This window comes from Saprolegnia diclina (assembly GCF_000281045.1).
Source record: "Saprolegnia diclina VS20 unplaced genomic scaffold supercont1.18, whole genome shotgun sequence".
NCBI classification, from domain to species: domain Eukaryota; phylum Oomycota; class Saprolegniomycetes; order Saprolegniales; family Saprolegniaceae; genus Saprolegnia; species Saprolegnia diclina.
In genome coordinates this window covers 58,215-78,060 of record NW_008246085.1, presented here as the reverse complement: position 1 = coordinate 78,060, position 19,846 = coordinate 58,215, and the positions used below count along the sequence as shown (strand labels likewise).

The following is a 19,846-nucleotide window of genomic DNA, read 5'->3' as shown; positions in this document are numbered from 1 at the left end:
ACTATCGCATTTGTCTCCCAGAGAAAGCGCTCACTCCGTCGACTCAAATGCCCTCCTTACGGTGGCGCTGTACCAGCCAAGTACAAGTCCGATATTTATCAAGCAGGAGTGGACTTTGGCTTAGCTACGTTAGGCGCTGTCGGACCGCATTTTGCGCTCGAGGGACTTGTGCATCCACTGGCAGACCTTGGTGAAGAGCACGTCGGGCGTCAGTTCAAACGGCGTCTCGTACGCGTAGCTCGGGATCCACACCAGTGCGTCGTGGAGCACACGGAGGAAGACGGGCGCGCTCCGGTGCATGTACTGCTCGTACCCGCGCTCCTTCCACTGGTCGAGCTTGGAGACATAACTCGACGACTTGCGCAGAACTGGCTGGCGCGGCTTGCGCTGCTCAATGCCGAGGCCGTACCCAATGCCGGCCGAGCCTGCGACGTGGGCGCCGTCGCGGATGAAGCCGAGCAGCACGAGCTGCGTGTGGATCTCGTCCGTCGCCCGCAGCGCACACCCGCGCATGCTTGCGAGCGGGAACGGCAGCAGCATCGGCGACAGAAACGGGTGGACTTGGAGATAATGTACCTGCGTGTACTCGGGAATGCGCCGCAGCTCGACGCCGGCTTGCTTGCACTTGCGCCGAAGCCCCGAGATGAAGTCCTCGACGACCGACCCGCTGCACGCAAGCCAGCGCACGTCCACATGGTACGTCGACCCGACGTCGTGGACTTGGTCGAGGAGCAGCATGAGCCACTCGCTTCGGCAGTCGACGTCCAAGCGCGCGGACGTGCTGCAGTTGACGCGGTAGTAGGCGCGGGCCGTCGCCTTCTTCGGCGCCCCCGGTTCATTGGACGCCGCTTTCGACGCGTCACTCGATGTTTGGAGCGTCACGTTGACAAGGTCGTCCTTTCCGACTTTGGACTGGAAGAAATCGACGACTTTTTGAAACTTGGCAAAGTACGCGGCTTCGTCGAATGTGGTCGCAATGCCAATCGGGGGCACGATGACAAAGCGGATGCGCCGGCACTTGGAGCTGTCCGGCATCGTGTCAACGTACCCGGACAAGAGGTTGTCGGTCGTGTTCCAGTTGTCTTGGGGGTGCGGGAGCTCGTAGAACGCTTGCTGCTCCTTCTGGAACGTCTTGGTGAGGCCATTGTAGAGCGAGTACTGGTACACGACGGGCTCGTTGGACGCAGCGTACGTCTTGGGCCGTTTGAAGTAGCACTTGACATCAATCGATTGCTGCTGCTCGTCGTAGTTGAGGACGTGGATGCGGTGGCCCATGGAGAGGTGGTAGACTGTCGGCACGTCGACCTTGATGTCGTCGTCATGGAGCGTCACGAGCTGGTAGTCGCACGAGAGCCGCTGGCACACCATCTCGACGAGCAGTTGGTGCGTGCTCAAGCTCGAGCTGTTCTCGAGCAGCATGAGCGTGTAAAATGACTCGGTGTAGCTTGTATGGAGCTCGTTCGGCGCCGGGTAGTAGTCGGTCGTGAGCGGCAGCACCGCGGGGTTCACGAGCGACTTCCAATTGGGGCCCGAGATCCAGTGCTCCGACTGACTCCACGGAAAAATGTGGCTCCAGCGCCGCCGGTTCGACGTCAGCCGCGTCGAACACTCGTTGAGCTGGAACGGGTTCATGTGCGTTGGCGGACTCACGCGGACTGGCTTTGTACTGGGCGACGACGACGCCTGCGGAAGCTCGGTCGACGAGATGCGGCTGCGGGGACTCACGAGGAAGTCCGTCATGCTCCGGTGCTTCATCAAGCTCAAGCTCGAGTCCATCGACGTGCCGAGGTCCAACGACGAGACGACGTTGGGCTGCTCCGACTCGGTCGGGCTCCCGTCCATGAGCGGGCTCCGCGGGCCAAAGTCGGGCGTCTTGGGGAAGCTCCGGCTGAGCGACGTGGCCGCACTGCGGTTGGGCGTCGCGCCGCTGTTGTGGCGCTGGAGATTGTGCATGCTCGTGATGCGCCGCGCAAAGGACGGCGTCATCATCGGCGGTAGTCCCGGGCTGGCTTGCATGTCCAAGTACACGATCGACGGCCGCTTTCCGTACGTCGTTGGCTTGGGCGCCATCATCTCGCTCAAGTCAAACACGGTATCGTCGTACTCGGCGAGCAGATCGCGCGTTGACATGTGCGGCTGGAGCCACCACTCGTGCATGTGGGCCGGCGCCTTCTCGATGCTCCACGACGCCGGCGTGTGAAGCCGCGTGAGCTGCGACAAGATCGCGCCGCGGGTCGGCGCCCGCGATGACGCCCGCGGTGACGGCAATGACGGCGCCAAGAGCTTGCGAAGCGCGACGGGAAACACCATGCACGCTTCGGGGGCGATGATGTCAAACATACGCGACGCCGGGAGTGCGTGGAACGCGTCGTTTTGCGCGTCGAGGCAGGCGCAGCGCAGGAGACTCTTCTTCGCGGCGCCGCAGGTGCAGTCAAAGTCGAGGAAGCTCACGTTGATCCAGTGCGGCACGTTGTACGTCGACGCATCCATCGTCGCTGGGGGCGTTGGCGCGGCTGGCAGGGTTGGCGAGAGCGGTGCGAGCGGAATGCTTTGGTCCTCCGCCACACAGAAAAGAGGCGAGCTCGTGACGGTCGGGAGGTCCGTCGCACACTTTTTTTGCCAAATGAAAAGCGGCACCGGGTGCATCGGCGGCTTGGTGAGCGAGATCATGTCCATGCCGACGCCCGTGTCCATCATGCGCTGCTTGGTGATCTGCGCGAGGCGCTGCCGAACCTACTCACAAATGAGCTGGACTGGAGAAGACTCTGAGTCTTGCCTTGTAGACGCTGCAGCCCGCCGTGATCATGACGATGCCTTGGCCGGCGCGGTAGAGATCGCGGTCCATGTAGTGCTTGTCAAAGATGTTGAGCGTCACATTGATGGCTTCGAGCATGTTGCCGTCGATCGCGCGCGCCGGAACGCCGTGCGGGAGCGCTGTCCACTGCACCGCTACCCAATGTTTCTCGATACATTGATAGAAAGCGTCATCACAAGCGCGTACCAAAGGAGGGCGCGTTTGTCACCGGGTCGTCGACGCGACGGACTTCATACTTGGCGTGCTGTGTGTCTTGGGGCAGCCGCCACCGGTGCTGCTGCGCATACGTCGCAAACTCGCGCTTGAGGACCTTGAAGAGCTGGGACCAGTCCGGGCCCGTGTAGTCTTGGACGATCACACTGTAGAAATCTTCATAGTAGCGGCCTTCGCAGTCGACGTTGATCGACGGACCGTGCCCGGACGCCATGTGGGCCGCCGCCACGCCCGGTCCAAAGCCCTGCGATTGGCACTCGTTCGCAAACGCATAGGCTGTCGGGTCAAAGTCGTTGGGAAACTGGTCCTTCTCGTAGTAACTCCGCGAGAACATGAGGACGGTCACCGAGTGGCTCACCGAGGTTTCCTGCCACTTGGCGACGAGGCCCTACGCGCATGTAGTCGCAATAAGTTCTGAGATAGAAACCTACCCGAACCAGGCGGTTCACGAGCTTCTCAAAGTACATTTCGCCGTCGTCGTCAAAGTCCCACATCTCACGGCTCATGTGGATGAGCCAAAAGATGCGCGACGACTTGGAGCGGAGAATGAGCTTGGTGTGGCTGGCCATGACGCCGCAGAGCACAGTCTTTTCATTCGCCAAGAGCATCTCGGCCTACTCAGCCTCCGTATTGGGACGGTGTACATGCGAGACGACTATGCACCTGCGCACGCGTGCCCAACGTCTCGTACATCTTGCCCGCGTACATGCAGCGGCCGATCATGGCGACCTACGATATGTCTGTCATGGCCTCGCCGATGGAAGAGGCTCGTGCCTTGTAGCGCCAGATATCGGCGCGCGACATGAACTGGTCCTTGAACGAGAGCTCGATGAAGTCGACGGTCGCGTCCGTGGGCTCGATTTTCTACGTGGCGCAGGTAGCGAGGTGCGAAGGCGTAGATGGCTTGCTACCTGCACGACGACTTCGTGGTATGTGTCGAGCTGGAACTGCGCTGCAATGTCCTTCAAGATGCTAATCTAGATACGTCATGCATGAGCGGAGGCCACGCGGTTGCCTTCAACTTGGAATTTGCCGCGGATAGGCGCGAGCGACCGGATCTGCATGACGAGACGCGGGTGTTCGCGGTCGGGCTGCGAGATCTCCCAGAGGTCGTGCACCTACATGCAGCATAGGCGGATTCGCCAGTCGCATCATGTCGATGTAGTAGTAGTACCTTGGCATCCGGGAAGGCTTCCGGGTTGATCACGAGCTCTTCCCCCGTGCCATACTCGGGCCCATGGACCGTGAGCTTGTACGACGCTTGCAGTCGCTTCGTGCTTCGCTGCGAGCTGCTCTGCCGACGCGACGCCTTCATCGTACCGGCACGTGATGATCTTGCGTCTGATCTCCTGGCCCACCGGAGAGAACACGACCTTCAACCGGACCCAGCTGGTCGGAATATCCGTACAGCAACCGTTGCCAAGATGCGGCGGGCCCGCGCCGACCCAATGCTCGTCGTGCTGCTACTGCGGCTCGCGGGGCAGGTCCAGGCCCTCGAGCGCAAGCCGCCTGTGACCCTCGTCTTGGTGGGTGCGCCGTCGCCTTGTGCGTACAATGCCAGGATGGACGTGCGTAGGTGCGATGACATGGCTCTTTGTCTTCCGCGGGACAAGCCCGAGCATACCGACGGCAGCGCACTACGCTCTGTACGTCGTCTCTACCTCGACGCCATACTGACACGCTAATGCTAGCTGTCCGGCGATCATTCTGTGAACAAAGAGCCTGCCGAGGCTCCTCGTCTCGGCCTTTCTGCACTCGGATGCGTGGCACCTGTACCACAACCTGTACATTCTGCGCAATCGCGTTCGCCGCATGTCCATGTATAGCGCGTCGCTCCTCTGGAAGGGTGTCCAGCTCGAAGGCGCGCTTGGCAGTGCGCACTTTCTGCAGCTGCTGGCGACGCTGCTCGTTCTCGCCCAAGGCATCACCGTCGCAGCGGCCTACGTATGGGCGACGGCCACCGACTCGAACGTACGCATTGCATGCATCTTGGATATGCAGTTTGTGATGTGTAGTGGCCGCTGCGCCAGTGCTCCATCGGCTTCTCGGGCGTCCTCTTTGCTCTCAAGGTCCTTGACGCAGGGTCGACTTCGAGATCGCACGCGAGACGTAGGTGGTCCTCAACACGTCGTCACCGGCGCGCTCGCACTGGATGGGGCTGGCGCTACCCACCAAGTACCTTGCGTGGGTCGAGCTCTTGTACTTGCACGTCGCTGTCCCGCAGTCGTCGTTTCTCGGCCACCTCGCAGGAATCCTCGCTGGTATTCGCCTTTGAAGGCAGGGAGGAGGTCGCGACAGGTTGTAGGCTATCTCTACGTGAGCTGTCCGACGTGGCGCCTCAACGTTGCACCGCAGCGCTATGCGTACCGCAGCGGCGCGTCCGGCCACCGCGCGACTGCATCGACCGCGTCGAATGACCGACGTCGTATGGAGGCGGCCGACGCTGCCTACGCTCGGCGTCTCCACGCCGCCGAGCTGCGCCGCCGATAAAACTCAAACGATGTGATATTTTTTAGTGCGGTTGAGTTGATTTTGAGTTTTGAAACTTGCCATGAGCACGACAGATCGGACCGATGGTGCAGCCGAGCGCCAAGACGCGCAGCTGGCGGCGAGCGCGCCGGACGCGATCGTGCAAGTCGACAAGAACATGCTGAGTCGACTGCTCTATCCGAACCCCGTTTGCCTCTTGAGCGTCCAGAGCGGCGACGACGACGCGAGTCGCTGCCGGAACGTCATGACCATCACGTGGCTCACGCCCATCAACAACCACGTACGACGGTCAAGAGAATGAGGCACATGCATCATACCGCGCTACCTTAGGGCAAGTTTATCTGCTCCATGAACTGCAAGCGCCACACCGCGACCTTTGTCCACACTCCGGGCCAGTACTTTGGTCTGCATGCCAAGCTCGTCGTCGTCGTCTCACGCTGTTGCCTAGTGCTCAACGTTCCGACCAAAGCGCACGAGGCAACGATCCTGGCCATCGGCGGCTGCTCGGGCGCCGACGTGGACAAGTTTGAGACGCTGCAGCTGGCAACGTGCCCGCCGGGCTGGGCGCCGCTCCGGCCGCTCAAGCGCAAGCACGGAATGTCCAAGAAGGACTTGCGCGACGCCGACGTGTACGACGCCGCCTCGGGCTGCGTGGCGCTGGTACGCTCTGCCGTCTGACAAGGAATACATGTATCTGCACGCTAGGTCGACTGCGTGGCGCACATTGTGTGTCGCGTCGACGCCGTGCTCGAGACCGACGGGCACAACCTCTTGACGTGCACGCAGGTCGCTGCGTGGGCCAAGGCCGCGTACTGGAACGGAAAGCACTTTGCGCCGCAGTCGCGAGATCTGCCGCCGTACTTGACGTTCCTCGGCACCAAAGTGTTTGCATGCGTCACACCAACATTTGACGATTAAGAGCCTAGAAGAACTTGAAGCCCTTGTGGCGGCGGCCGCCAAAGAAGCCCTTGTGGCCCTTGAAGCCTTTATGACCCTTGAAGCCCTTGAAGCCCTTGTTCTTGTACTTGTAGTGCTTCACCTTGTGACCACCGTACATGACGCCCGGCTGCGCCACATACATGGGCTGCGCGGGCTGTTGGTACATGCCTTGGGGCGCGGTCGCGGTCTGGAAGAGTTGGCGGCCTTGGTTCGCGTAGTACTGCTGCTGCGGCGGGTACTGCTGCGGCGCGTACTGAGGAGCGTATTGCTGCGGCGGGTACCCGGGCTGCGCACCGTACGGCTGCTGCGGTGGGTAACCCGGTTGCTGCGGCGGATAGCCGGGCTGCTGCGGCGGGTAGCCGGGCTGCTGCGGCGGGTAGCCGGGTTGCGCGCCGTACTGCTGCTGCGGCTGGCCGGGGTACTGTTGCTGCTGGCCGGGGTACTGCGGCTGACCGGGATGAGGCTGTTGGTACATCGAAGACAAAGGAAATCTATGCTTTCCCCCTTGATGTGACTGCATAAAACGTGGGTACACAGGTTTTATGCAAAATACACGTTTTATTCGTTTGGGCCACCTTCGGCAGTAAAGTCACGCTATAACCTTCACATTCCTACGATATGATGCAGTTGACGGCGACTGCGTAGATGTTACTGGTCTGGAAGGCTCGTCGTGGGCCGCATCCCGCAGACGATGTTGGGTGCATCGCGGCAAACCTACATTCCGCGCCTGACCTTGCCCGTAAAACGCAGTTTAACTCCGTTTACCCGTTGCATTAAACGCGGTGATGGGAAGGCCAAATTGAAGTTGGTATCCGGAGCGACCGAATTCCTGCAAACGGAAATGTGGTCAGTTAGTTGACGACGGGAAAGGCCACACCCCGTAGCTCAACAACAAGCCGACTAAGCTAGCCGACTACGGTAATATCTACCCGGGTTCACCACCAAGCCGTCTAGTGACTCCATCTAGGACAAAGCCATAGTACATTTCCGGTCTCGACTATTCACATACAGATTAGAAGAATTTGAAGCCCTTGCCCCGGCCGTAGTAGCCGCCGCGGCCCTTGAAGCCCTTGTAGCCGCCACCCATGAAGCCGCCGCCCATGAAGCCGCCGCCGCCCATGTAGCCGCCGCCGCCGTAGTAGACGCCAGGTTGCGACACATACATGGGCTGCGGCGCCATCATCACGGGTTGCTGGTAGACAGGCTGCTGGTAGACTGGCTGCTGGTACACGACGGGCGGCGCCGTGGCGGCCTGGAAGAGCTGCTGGCCTTGCTGGGCATAGTATTGCTGCTGCGGCGGGTACTGCTGCGGGGCGTACTGCTGCGGAGGGTACTGCTGCGGCGGGTACTGCTGGGGCGGGTAACCAGGCTGCGGCGGGTACTGCTGGCCGGGGTACGGCGCTCCGGGTGGTGGCTGCTGGTACATGCTCCTTCCACAAGCCAAATCGAGAAGTGGTCGGATATGTTTGGAGTTTAACGTGGGTACATGGGTTTTATGCCATAAGGCGCACGGGGCTGCAAAGGTACGACGCAATGCCACCATACGAAGAAGACCCGTGAAGATTGTGCCGGAATGAGCTGCTCGAAAGACTGTACATTTGCTACAATATGACCTCGGCATTTGGTACTGTGCGCAAGCTTGCTGGGCTTGGCGACCGGCATCGGAAGCTTCGCTCGTTGGTTCTTGGGTGAGATCAGATCAGATACACTGTTTCACAATTGACATTGCCCGCCACGTCATTTGCCTTCTACAAATTTGTAGTACTGCGCAGGATGCCAACTTCACCCGTCGATTGCTCTCGTAGATGGCTTGCTTGGACCAAGATCTTGTTTCGTTTTAAATGTTCAGTCGACCTGTTGGCTGTGCTCTCACTGTGTTTGTGCAATGGATATTCCGTCTTGAGAAACACTGTTTCAAACAGAATATAATGCTGCAAAAACAGAATTTCCTTGCTCCAAAACGTACGTGGCGACCTTTAGTCTATTGTAGCTATACCAGCCGACGCCTTAGTTGGTGGTGGCTTAAACTCTATGAGTAAGGAAACTAGCGCCCTACCTGACAAGTAGGGTTCCAAAGAATTTATTTCTTTGGCAATTTATGTGGGACCCATGGAACGGTTTTTGCGACCCACCCCCTACTTTGGGGTGGGGGGCGAGAGCCGGTCCCCTCCTCTGAATTCACCAATTTGACAAGGACAGTAGCAATGGAAAACTAGATCTGTAGTCGATTATACTATCTCTTTATGAGCGCTTGAGCGCAAGCTGGAGGAGCGTCTTCATACCGCGCAGCCAGTCCTTGTGCGCCGCCCAGTCGGACGTCGCGAGACCCGTGTGGATGTGCAAAGCACTCCGAATGTCGCTGCGTCCGATGGCACCGACCATGTCGTGGAGGCTCTTAACGACGCTCGGGCTCAATTCGGCCGCGTTGAGCTTCGTAAACATCAGGTCCTTGGTCTTTTGGCCCTCGACAAGCATCTTTTGCTCCGCCTAAGTCCAAATACCATGAGTTTTTGAAAATCGCTAATGGAACTGTTGTCGTACCGGGTTGAGCGAGGCGCCCTCCAGTCGGGCGACCAAGCCGTTGAACGTCTCGACAATGACCATGTCTTCGGCCGAGACGCTGTCCGTGCAGCCGAGCGGGGCCGTGGGCGCCGAGAAGCCCTTCTTCTCATCTTCCGTCGGCGACAAGATGGCATTCGTCGCATTGCCATACTTGCGGATGAGGTCCTTGTTGCCAACGCTGCTCACAAAGCCGTCCGTCTTGTGGCGGTTGATGTCGACGGGCGCCGTCACGATGCGCGACGACGTGGCCGGCACCGACGACTGCGACGCCGTCCCAAACGTCTGAGCCGGTGCCGGGGCGTACGCTTGCGGGGCACTGGGGTACGCGGCCGCCGGCGGCGCAGCAGGCGCGCCGTACGAGGCGCCTGCACGGTATTGACCCGCCGGTGCGGCAGCAGGCGGCTGCGACGGCGTGTTGAATCCTTGGCCGGGCTTGGGGTACCCGCTGTTGGAGCCAGGGCCGTAGGTCGCAGCCGGCTTCGGGCGACCGCTGTTGGAGCCCGGGCCGTACGTCGCAGCGGGTTTGGGGTAGCCGCTGTTGGAGCCCGGGCCGTATGCGCTCGTTTGCTGGCCAGGGTACGTCTGGTAGCCTGGCTGGGCCGGCGCGGGAGGCGCCACAGCAGGGTTCGGGTACACGGCCGCAGGAGGGTAGCTAGCAACTTGGGGTGCAGCGTAGCCGGGGGTGGCGCCCGGGTACGCCGGCGCAGGCGCATTGTACGTTTGGTTGGGGTACGGCGCGGGCACCGACGCCGGGTACGGGCTGGCTGCCGGCGCCGCGTGGACCGCCGGGGGCGCCGGGTAGGCGTTGGCGGCAGCGGGCGGCGCATACGCGTTGCTCGGAGCGGCATAGGGCTTGTTGGCAGCAGGCGCGGCATACTGCGTGTTACGTGCGGGCGCCTGGCGCTGGGTCTGCTGGGTCTGCTGGGGCGCGGCGGGCTGGGCCGCGGCAGCATCCGCAAACGGGAACGGCGGGGCGCGGACACCGGGAGTCGGCGCCGCGTGGAAGACGCGGTCGCGGATAATCGCACAGCTCAAGTCCGTATACTTGGCGTACCGGGCGGCGATATCGAGGCGACCCTGCGACGCCATCTACACAGCAGGCAATAAGTCCACCACGTCGATCAAGAATGGCGATACGTACGAGGGACGCGTACGCAGCAAATTGCTCGGCAATTGCCGGGCTCAGATCTTGGTCCGGGTTGGCGGTCGCTTGCGCAAAGATGGAAATCTTCTCAATGAGATCTTGGAGCACCGACACCGGGTCGCGCGTCTTGGCCTGGACAGCAGCTTCCTTGACCCACGCCGAGTAAATCTTCTCGACGTTCACCGAGCACATGTAGCAGAGTGTCGCCGATGTGCGATCGCCCGCGGCCTCGAGCTTGGCCGCAAGCCGGTCGCAGAGCGGCGCAAACTCGTCGCTCTTGGCGTACGTGGTGAGAATTGCAAGCGTCTCGGTCCAGAGCGCGGGCTCCGAGTCGTCGACAAGCGAGCCCAGATCGCTCTTGAGCATCGCCTTGACGATCTTCATGAACGGCCGCGCCGTGGCCGCCGCGATGCAGGCCTCCTGCGCCACGTTCCAAAGGTCGGCGCCGCCTTGGCATGCCAGCAGGAGCGCATCGGCAAACTGGTTGTTTTGGAGGCAGACCTCGACGGCCGACGCAAAGTCGCCGACCAGGAGCGAGCGCTTGATAACGTCTTCCGACGCCTCCGTGTACTGCGGCAGCGACACGGGCGAGAGGCGGGCACTCGAGTCCTTGGGCGCCGCCACCGGAAGGTTCGCGCTGAGGCTGTCCGTCGAGAGGCTACCGGCGGCAAAGATGTCTTCGGCGGATGCCGAGGACGGGGCCGCCGCGATCGGCGCGGGCTCCACGGCCTTGCCCAAGTACTTGTCTGCGTCCGCCTTGATCTTAGCCGCGTCGTAGCCCAAATGGTAGAGCAGGTGCTGACGCGCGTCGTCCTCAAAGAGCACCTTCATGAAGCTCCAGACGTCAGCGTCGGCCGGCGACGACGCAATCTTCTTGTCGCAGTGCCCCTTGAAGTCCTTACCGGCCAGCGCTTGCTCCAAGAGATCGGCCGCCTGCACCGTCGCGGGGTCCGTCACGATCTTGTGAATGTGCACCGGACGGTACTCCTTGACTTGCTGGTACTGCGACTGCGCCGGGTTCGGGTACGGCGTCACGACCGTGAGCTGGCCGCCAAAGCCAAAGGTCGCCGAGGCCGGGCGCTGCAGCCACTTGGGCGCGCGCGTCGACGGACCGCCGCTGCCCGCGAGGCCCCACACTTGGACCTTGCCGTCAAACGTGCAGGCAGACGCGACCGCGGGGATCTTGGGCGACCACTGCACGTTGAAGCGGCGCTGACCACCGCCACCACCGGCAAAGAACTGACCGGGGCCACCGACTGGAGCGGACGGCGAGTTGGACGGAAACTCAAACGTCGGCTGGCCCGAGAAGAGGTCCCAGAGCAACGTGCGGTTGTCCTTGGCCGTCGAGAGCACGAGGCCCGGGTCGTTCGGACACCATGAAATCGAGAGGATGCCCGCCGTGTGGCCGTGCAGCTCGGCGAGGGGCGTCGACGTCGAGCTGCGGAGGTCCCAGAGCCGCAGGACCGGGCGCTGGTCGTCGCTGGACGCTGTGATGATATGCATGCCCTCGCTCGGGTTCCATGCGATCGCCGACACGGCGCCGCGCTGCGGGTCCTTGAGTTCGCACCACGGCTTCTTCTGCTTGAGGTCCCAGATCGTTACGGTACCATTCTGCGAACCCGCAGCGAGAATGTACGACACTTGCGAGTTCCACGCGACGCTACGCAGTCCGATGAGACGTGCGATCTCGATGAAGTTGCATGTACCAAGTGATTTCGTTGCCAGGCTGTGCGACATAGCTGGGGCCACCCGGCGTAAAGACCTGCGGCGGTGCGTTGAGCTTGTCGACGCTCATAATAAAGACTTCGCCGTCCCTGCACACAAACACGAGGCATGAGTCACAACGGTCACGTTCGATTGGACGTACGCGCCACCCGAGGCCAGCAAGTGCGAGCTGTCTCTGTGCGGGTTGAACTGGAGCGCGTTGACAGGGCCCTTGTGACGGGCGACCTTGCCCACTTCCGCCGCGGCCTGCGTCGCCGGGTTGCTCATCTTGCTGGGGTCCCAAATGCTCACGGTGCCGTCGGCCATACCGCCGGCGAGGAGGCCCAATTCGCACGTGCTCTGATGCTTCAGGACATCAGCCCACGACATGGTCATGAAGCGCGACGACGTCTTGATGCTGCCCAATTGCACGGGCAATGGCGACACGTCGGCAAAGTCCATCGAGAAGAGCTGGAGCTCGCCGCCATAGTTGTCGAAGCCGACGCCGACGCCGTCCTTGGATCCGAGGGCCATGAGGTTGGCTCTGTGCTTCATTGGGCTCCATGCCACCGTCGCATGGGCGTTCACTTCCTTCAGGAGCGACATTGCGGTCGGGCGAAAATGAGGTTTTGCCTTGGACACGTGCGTCGCACATGCGCGGCCGCAGCTTTTTTTAAATTTCGCACCATTTTATTCCACTGCGATCATACAAATCCCCCTCGTTGGTGCATTTAATTACGCGAGAATATATCGAATACTGACTGCAGCAACGAGCGGTTGCCCATAAAAATTAGCGTTGCGCACGTTGATTGGTCAAAAGCCACGGTCGATTCGACCAAAATGGCCAATCAGAGGCTGCTTCGTCAATCCATCCACAGCCTCGATGATTCGCCAAAAAGATGATTCGCCAAAAAGAAATCTTTTATGCCAATCATATCCTGGGCAGTATCCGGATGTGTCGGTAACGAAGAGACTGGGCATTTGGAAGCGACCACCCGCATTACACGTCCCGCAATTATCCGGATAGTCGGCGTAACGAATATGAGCAGTCAGTGGCGACAATGGACCGGTTCATTGCTGTCTTTGGCGGTTCTCCGAACGTTAAACTCGGCTAATGGCGAGCTGACCTAGCTACGCTGGTATCTATCGGCTGCCCATGTGGTATGGACCGCGCGCTGGCCCGAGACAGCACCCGTCCGATCTTTTGCGGTCGAGGTCAACTTCAACGAGCGGCGGACTCGAAGCGGATCATTTGTTTGCCGTCTTTTCATGACTTGGTGTTTGTATGCTGAAACTTCGATCGATCGAAGTTGACAGGGCGATAACGCAAATGGCGGTCGCTGATTGGCTCAGCGCAGTCCAGCAACCAGATGCAGAAGTGGCGCCCGTAGAATAGGAGCGGTTGCAGCGTTTCACCGCGTTTTGGCAAATCAGGGGCGGGGATTTCTTGCCCGGATTTTTATTTTCGCTTTTTCGGCCGGGAAGAGAGCATGGCGACGCCCGGCGTCATCAGCAAGCAAGGCGCCAAGGGCGAGGAGAGCGAGTCCATGCCCATCAACGTTGGGGACATGGTCTGGGTCCCTGGCCACGACGCGGTGTGGGAGCTCGCGTCGGTCATGGCCATCGGCGGGCTCAAGGTGACGGTGCGCAACCACCACAACAAGGTCGCGCAGGTCGACCGCGGCCTCGCGCTGCCTCAGAACCCGCGCGTGACCGACGATATGACTGCGCTCTACTACATCCACGAGCCGGGTGTTTTGCACAACCTCTCGGAGCGTTCGAAGCTCGACAACCAGCGCCCGTACACGTTTATGGCCAACGTGCTCATTGCGGTCAACCCGCTGCGCCCGCTGGCGGACCCGCGCGTCTCGGAGATTGTCAACAACACGAGCTGCCCGCCGCACCCGTATGCGATTGCCGAGATGGCCTACCAGCAAATGGTCTACAACTCGACGCGCGAGATGCCCACGAACCAGTCCGTTGTCATTTCCGGCGAGGTACTACATTGCACTCTGTCTCGATGGCTGATTCAACGCGTTGGCTTGCTTTAGTCGGGTGCCGGTAAGACCGAGTCGTCCAAGATCGTGCTCAAGCACTTGACGACGCGCGGTGTCTTTGGCAAGAAGACGAACGCGGCCGAGGTCGAGACGTTTGTCAACAAGCGCCACGAGAACACCAACTCGCTCGACAACCGCCTCATTGAGCAGAACCCGATCCTCGAAGCCTTTGGTAACGCCAAGACGCTCCGCAACCACAACTCGAGTCGATTTGGCAAGTTTATGAAGCTCCAGTTCACGTCGGACGGCCTTTTCAAGCTCGCGGGGGCGTTCGTCGAGACGTACTTGCTCGAAAAGTCGCGCCTCGTGTACCAAGTCGATGGCGAGCGCAACTTTCACATTTTCTACCAGCTCCTCGCCGGCGCGTCGGCCGACCAGAAGCGCGACTTCCAGCTCACGCGCCCGGAAGACTACCACTACCTCAACCAGAGCAACTGCTACAAGGCCGAGGACACGGACGACAAGGCCAACTACGCGCACGTTGTCAACGGCCTCTCGTGCGTCGGCCTTCCGGACGCCAAGCAAAACACCATTTTCTCGGTCGTCGCCGGTCTCTTGCACATGGGCAACATTGAGTTTGACGAAGAGGACACGCCGGAAGGCGAGGCTGCGATCGTGCAGTCGACCGACGCGATCAAGGCGCTTGCGCTCTCGGCCAAGCTCCTCGGCGTCGACGACAAGGCGCTGCTCAAGGTCATCACCGAGCGCGAGATTGTGACGCGCAACGAGCTCTTCATCGCGCGCCGCAACGCGCAGAACGCCGTGTACGCGCGGGATGCGATCGCCAAGTCGGTCTACGGACGTCTCTTTGACTGGATCATCCAGCAAGTCAACAAGTCGCTGGGGCAGGACCCGGCGCCGCTGCCGTACATTGGCGTGCTCGATATCTTTGGGTTCGAGTCGTTCCAGCGCAACGATTTCGAGCAGCTTTTGATCAACTACACGAACGAAGTGCTGCAGACGACGTTCAACAACCAAGTGTTTATCGCGGAAATGGAGCTCTACAAGCGCGAAGGCATCTCGGTCGGCAAGATTGACTGGCCGGACAACCGCGAATGCGTCGAGCTCATTGCCGGCAAGCCCTCGGGTATCCTCCAGCTGCTCGACAACGAAGCCGCGAACCCCAAGCCGACGGACGCCAAGTTCCTCGCGATGCTGCACCGCACGCACGACAAGAATACGTTCTTTCCGCGCCCGCACCCGAAGGACTTGCAAGAGATGTTCATCGTGCGCCACTTCGCCGGCTGCGTCTCGTACACGGTCGGCGCGTTCATTGACAAGAACAACGACACGATCCCCAAGGACATGGCGGACCTCTTTTTGAGCTCGTCGATGCCGGAAGTGCGCGAGCTCTTTGACGAAGAGGCGAACGAGGTCGTCAAGCCCGGCAAGAAGAAGCTGCTCAAGAGCGTCGCCGCCAAGTTTTCCAAGCAGATGCAGGAGCTGGTCGACACGCTCGACGCGACGCGCTGCAACTTTATCCGGTGCATCAAGCCCAATGCGCTCATGCGCGTCGGGCTCTTTGACCCGCGCTACGTGGTCGGCCAGCTGCGCTGCCAAGGCATCATGCAAACCGCCCAAGTGCTCAAGGTCGGCCTTCCGACCCGAGTCGCGTACTCGGAGCTCGTGAACGCGTACAAGAAGTTTATGCCGCCGGACGCCCAGCGCCTCTTTGCGAACCAGAGTGACGCGACGCTCATCACGGCGATCCTCTGGGCGTTCCAAGTGCCGATGGACTCGTACAAGCTCGGGATCACCAAGCTCTTCTTCAAGGCCGGGAAAATTGCGATCCTCGACTCGATTCTCAAGATCAACTGGGCCGTCGATGGCCCGCACATTGTGGGCCGCATGAAGCTCTGGCTTGCGCGCCGCCGGTGGCGCGTCGCGCTTGCGAAGGTGCTCGCGCAGCTCGAGCTCCGCCGCCTCTTGCGCAAGATCCAGTTCCGCAAGGACAGCGTGCGCAAGATTCAGATTTGGTGGCGCGGCTTCAACGTGCGCCATCAGTTTCTCAAGCAGAAGGCGTCGGCGATCATGATCCAGGCGCACTTTCGCGGCCACAAGGGCCGCCAAAACTACAAGGCCAAGAAGCTCGAGATGATTGCGCTCGCCAACGCTCGAGCCGAAGAGAGCCGTCGCCAGGCCGAAGAAGCCAAGCGCCAGCAGGAAGCCGCACGCCGGGCGGCCGACGAAGCGCGCCGCACAGCCGACGCTGCTCTGCGCGAAGCCGAGCTCCGCGCTGTGGCCGAAGAAGAGCGCCGCCGCATGGAAGACGATGCCAAGCGTGCCGAAGCCGAGGCGATTTCGCTTGCGCGCGCCGCCGAAGCGGCCGTGCGGGAAGCCGAGGTGGCGGCGGCCGAGGCCGCGGCTGCTGTCGAGCAGGAGCGCCAGGCCGAACGCCGCGCGATGCAAGAAGCGCACGACCTTGAGCAGCGCATGATCCGCGAGCGCGAAGAGGCCAACAAGCGCAAGGAGCAAGCGCTGTTGGATGCGGCCGCGCTGAGCGCAAGCCTCCTTGGCGGTCTCGCGACGGTCAACGCGATGTCGTCGACGCAGGGCTGCAACGTCAACGTGGTCGACATTCCGGACAACATTTCGGATGAGAACAAGGAGCAGCTCAAGCAGCTCAACGAACTCCTTCTGAGCGGCGCGATCGACCAGTCAGAGTACGAAGAGCTGGTCCCGTTCCTTCTGGAGCCGCCGCAGCCGCCGCAGGGTCCGGTCATGACGCCGGAAGAAGCCGAGTCGCTCCAGCGCCTCTACTCTGCGCAGGCGGCCGGTATCCAGATTCGGTGCCCGGCCTGCGGGTCGTCCAACAACACGGCCAACGGCAACAACTGCATGGAGTGCGGCTCGATGCTCACGGCTGCGAGTGGTCCGCGCTCGAGCGCGGCCGACCACCGCTACTATGGCTACCGCACACGGTCCATGTCGACGCTGGCGCTCTCGCAGCCGCCGGGCACGTTTAGCATGGAAGGCACGCGCATCCTGATCCACGACGGCTACTTCCAGTGCGGTCTCCACGGCACGCAGATGCTCCAGGACGAAAACTACGCCGAGTACACGGTGTACGTGTTGCGCTGCGGGTGGCAGCCCAAGGACGCGCCGCAGCCCACGTACTGGCTCGTCTCGCACCGTTTTAGCGTCTTCGAGAAGCTCCACAAGGACCTCAAGCACAAGATCCCGCCGAACGTGGGCGCGCTCCCGCTCTTCCCGAAGAAGCACCGTCTCGGCGGCGTCTTTGCCGGCCGCACGGGCAACTCGAACGAAATCGTCGAGGAGCGCAAGGCCGGTCTCGAGCGCTACATGAAGGAAGTGCTCGACCTCTGCGCTCGCCTTCCCAACACGCTCGCGGTGCCGGAGCTCGACCGGTTCCTCAACCTCTCGCGCCAGGTCCAACAGATCCAGCGCCAGAACGCGACGGTCATGTCGTCGTCGGGTATGTCGGGCGAATACCCCGACTCACCGACCAACTCGAACGTCGTTGGCGCCGAGGCGCTTGCGGCCCGCGAACGCGCGCGCCTCCCGACCGAGCTGCCCACGCCGCTGGACGAAGAGGAGCTCATGCAAACCGAGCAGGCGGTCGCTGTGCTCTTGGGTGCGATCCGCAGCGCCCAGGGCGATTTACGGCGCAACTCGGAGGTACAGCACTTGCTCAAGGTCTGCGTGCAGCTCCAGCCGCGCCTGCAAATGTCGGCCAACCTCGACAACCCGTTTGCGAACGTCGAGCTCATCCCGCGCGCGATGCAGTGCCAAGAAGACTTGGAGATGACCATTGGACTGTACAATGACTCGTTGCTCGCCGTCACGGAAACCTACACCATCTCGGGCGCGCCCGCGCCGCCCGCGCCCTTTGTGCCGGGCCAAACCAACTCGTACCAACGGTCGTACGGGTACTAGGAACCCACCCCTTTGCATCCCGCTCTTGTCTACGTTTTTAATATACGCATGTAGCCTTTACTTCTCCATCCTACTAGCACCTCCGACTCCAACGCCATCGCTGTGGACTCGGGTCTTTTCGGAGGGTCCGTGTACCGCGGTAGGTCCTACCCCGACCCCTATCACATGGACCTAGTCAGTGGTCGGGCAACGCAACGCGGTTAGGTTAAGAAGTTGGGGACGAGGTAGGGGTTTATAATAATGGGCGGGCAGGTGATATACATACGACTAGGAGGAGTGGCCTATGGGCTCTGGGCAGCTTCGTCCTGCTCTGTCTTGCGGAGGACCTCGAGCTGTGGTGTCGCCGGCGCGGGTGCGTTGACACCGCGGAGCGTCGCCGTGTCGACGGCGTCGTACATCTTGGAGATGATGCTCATGATCCACTGGTTGGCGCGGGTCTTGCGGTTGGTTGCCGTCGCGCTCGGGATCGCGGTCAAGTCGAGAACCTCCTCGTCGTTCTCGACCGTCGACCGAAACTTGACAAAGACGCGGCAGCGCGCCGACGAGTCGGTGACGCGCTCAAACGACAGCCTACAAAGAGTAGACTTTCATGAGGACCCATCGGAATGGTGTACTACTACGGACCAGCCGGCAATCGAGAGGTCGCCGTGCTCCACCGGGTTGTTGACGGGGTACGTCGAGTCTTCGGCGATCGTACGAAAGGTGATGACGACGCGCGAGTCCTCGACGAAGCGGCGCTGGAGCATGTTGAGCGTCAGCGGCAGGTTGGGCCCAATGCCGTCTTCAATCAGAATGCGAGTGTAGCACGTGTTGATGTCGATGACCTCGAGGCTCTGCAGAGACAGGTTTATCGTCGGCGGAAGAGATGTAGTCGAAGCGTACCGACGTCTTGCGTGGGAGGTTGCCCGTCGACATGCGCGTGAACGACTCCCAGCCCGACTGCGCGACGACGGCAAAGGGACAAGGCCACATGCGATGGCGCACGAGGTCGACGGACGAGTCGCCGAGGAAGATCTTGGTCTTCTCTTCGATCGTGTGGCCAATGTACGAGTGCATATAGGAGAGCGCCACGTCGAGCTGTCGGTGCATTTGCCCGCTGATCCAGCGGTACCCTTGGGTCCGCGTGTACTCGCACCCAATGAGCGTGTTCATCACGAACGGCTCGTTCTCGAGCAGCTAGAAACGACAGCGTGAGGGCCCTTCTGCACACGATTGGCGATACCAGCGGGTTGTTGAGCACGGCGTTGTCGACAAGGATGCGCTTATAGTACATCTGGATAAGGTTGCGGTGCGACGTGGTCGAGACCGTCAGGAGCTCCTTCTCCTCGACGGCCTCTTCGCGACGGCGCTTCTCCGACTTGGTGGCCTCCTTCCACTTGGCAATGTTGCGTAGAGTCTCTTCGGGGTCCAGGTGGGTCGTCGCCTTGCGCCGGGCGGCCCGCATTTGGAGCGCCCGGAGCTTGTGTTCCATGGCCTCGGCCGCTGTGCGCAGTTCGGCGTGCTCGCACTGCTTGCGCTGGCGGTGGCGAATGTTGTTGATGCGGTGGCGGTCAAGGCGCTTCCGCTCCTGGAGGTGCTTGGTCATGCCCTCTTCGTCGGCCGACTCGAGGTAGTAGTGTAGCATTGAGACGTCGTCGGCGCTAAAGGCCACGGGCGTTGCCTCGAGGTCCTTGGCGTGGACCTGCGTCGGCTCTGGCACGTCGTCGTCGTCGTCGTCGCCGTCGAGTGGGTCCTCTCGGCGCAAGAGCTGGTTGCTCGCCTCGAGCTTCATCATCGTTATCATTGTGGTGCTGGACCAAATTTCTAGAGTTTAGCACCCACTTTTGTCCCTGACTCTTTGCATACAAACACCAAGATGTTTTGTGACGTAACTCCTCCGCGAAGTAGGACAAAAATGTCGAACTCCAAGCCGATGCCTTGTCGAAGATTGGCGCTGCGATTGGCTGATTTTTGCTAATGCAGCCAATCGTATGCGAGTCGAGCCGGCTTTTTCGCAAATGGATGGGCGAGAGTCGACAGACGCGA

General features: G+C 61.1%; 8 protein-coding genes across 8 annotated transcripts; 3 read left to right on the top strand and 5 right to left on the bottom strand.

The window, feature by feature from the left end:
- Positions 1-75: 75 nt before the first annotated feature.
- Positions 76-4,454, bottom strand: SDRG_06514 (hypothetical protein). Its single transcript, XM_008612295.1, has 9 exons — positions 4,203-4,454; positions 4,051-4,146; positions 3,940-4,005; positions 3,803-3,892; positions 3,692-3,757; positions 3,460-3,642; positions 3,002-3,416; positions 2,777-2,949; positions 76-2,733 (listed from the first exon to the last, which is right to left on the bottom strand). Exons 1-9 carry the CDS (start codon positions 4,341-4,343, stop codon positions 130-132), a joined length of 3,834 nt encoding a protein of 1,277 aa, XP_008610517.1. The 5' UTR covers positions 4,344-4,454; the 3' UTR covers positions 76-129.
- Positions 4,452-5,518, top strand: SDRG_06513 (hypothetical protein; the record flags this gene model as incomplete). Its single annotated transcript, XM_008612294.1, has 6 exons — positions 4,452-4,558; positions 4,605-4,674; positions 4,759-4,999; positions 5,044-5,097; positions 5,142-5,289; positions 5,334-5,518. Coding segments are annotated over 6 exons (805 nt in total), but the record flags the coding sequence as incomplete, so codon positions are not given.
- A 61-nt stretch (positions 5,519-5,579) lies between these two features.
- SDRG_06512 (hypothetical protein) lies at positions 5,580-6,436 on the top strand (the record flags this gene model as incomplete). Its single annotated transcript, XM_008612293.1, has 4 exons — positions 5,580-5,798; positions 5,849-5,921; positions 5,967-6,178; positions 6,224-6,436. The coding sequence occupies 4 exons, from the start codon at positions 5,580-5,582 to the stop codon at positions 6,434-6,436; spliced, it is 717 nt and encodes a 238-aa protein (XP_008610515.1).
- SDRG_06511 (hypothetical protein) lies at positions 6,402-7,008 on the bottom strand. Its single transcript, XM_008612292.1, has one exon. It carries the CDS (start codon positions 6,975-6,977, stop codon positions 6,441-6,443), a length of 537 nt encoding a protein of 178 aa, XP_008610514.1. The 5' UTR covers positions 6,978-7,008; the 3' UTR covers positions 6,402-6,440.
- A 400-nt stretch (positions 7,009-7,408) lies between these two features.
- On the bottom strand, positions 7,409-7,902 carry SDRG_06510 (hypothetical protein). Its single transcript, XM_008612291.1, has one exon. It carries the CDS (start codon positions 7,881-7,883, stop codon positions 7,470-7,472), a length of 414 nt encoding a protein of 137 aa, XP_008610513.1. The 5' UTR covers positions 7,884-7,902; the 3' UTR covers positions 7,409-7,469.
- A 760-nt stretch (positions 7,903-8,662) lies between these two features.
- On the bottom strand, positions 8,663-12,531 carry SDRG_06509 (hypothetical protein). Its single transcript, XM_008612290.1, has 5 exons — positions 12,031-12,531; positions 11,870-11,977; positions 10,161-11,823; positions 8,999-10,108; positions 8,663-8,944 (listed from the first exon to the last, which is right to left on the bottom strand). The coding sequence occupies exons 1-5, from the start codon at positions 12,471-12,473 to the stop codon at positions 8,699-8,701; spliced, it is 3,570 nt and encodes a 1,189-aa protein (XP_008610512.1). The 5' UTR covers positions 12,474-12,531; the 3' UTR covers positions 8,663-8,698.
- A 786-nt stretch (positions 12,532-13,317) lies between these two features.
- Positions 13,318-17,889, top strand: SDRG_06508 (hypothetical protein). The gene is made up of 2 exons (XM_008612289.1): positions 13,318-13,864; positions 13,919-17,889. The coding sequence occupies exons 1-2, from the start codon at positions 13,358-13,360 to the stop codon at positions 17,819-17,821; spliced, it is 4,410 nt and encodes a 1,469-aa protein (XP_008610511.1). The 5' UTR covers positions 13,318-13,357; the 3' UTR covers positions 17,822-17,889.
- Positions 17,840-19,686, bottom strand: SDRG_06507 (hypothetical protein). The gene is made up of 4 exons (XM_008612288.1): positions 19,044-19,686; positions 18,704-18,997; positions 18,446-18,654; positions 17,840-18,391 (listed from the first exon to the last, which is right to left on the bottom strand). The coding sequence occupies exons 1-4, from the start codon at positions 19,602-19,604 to the stop codon at positions 18,103-18,105; spliced, it is 1,353 nt and encodes a 450-aa protein (XP_008610510.1). The 5' UTR covers positions 19,605-19,686; the 3' UTR covers positions 17,840-18,102.
- Positions 19,687-19,846: the final 160 nt, after the last annotated feature.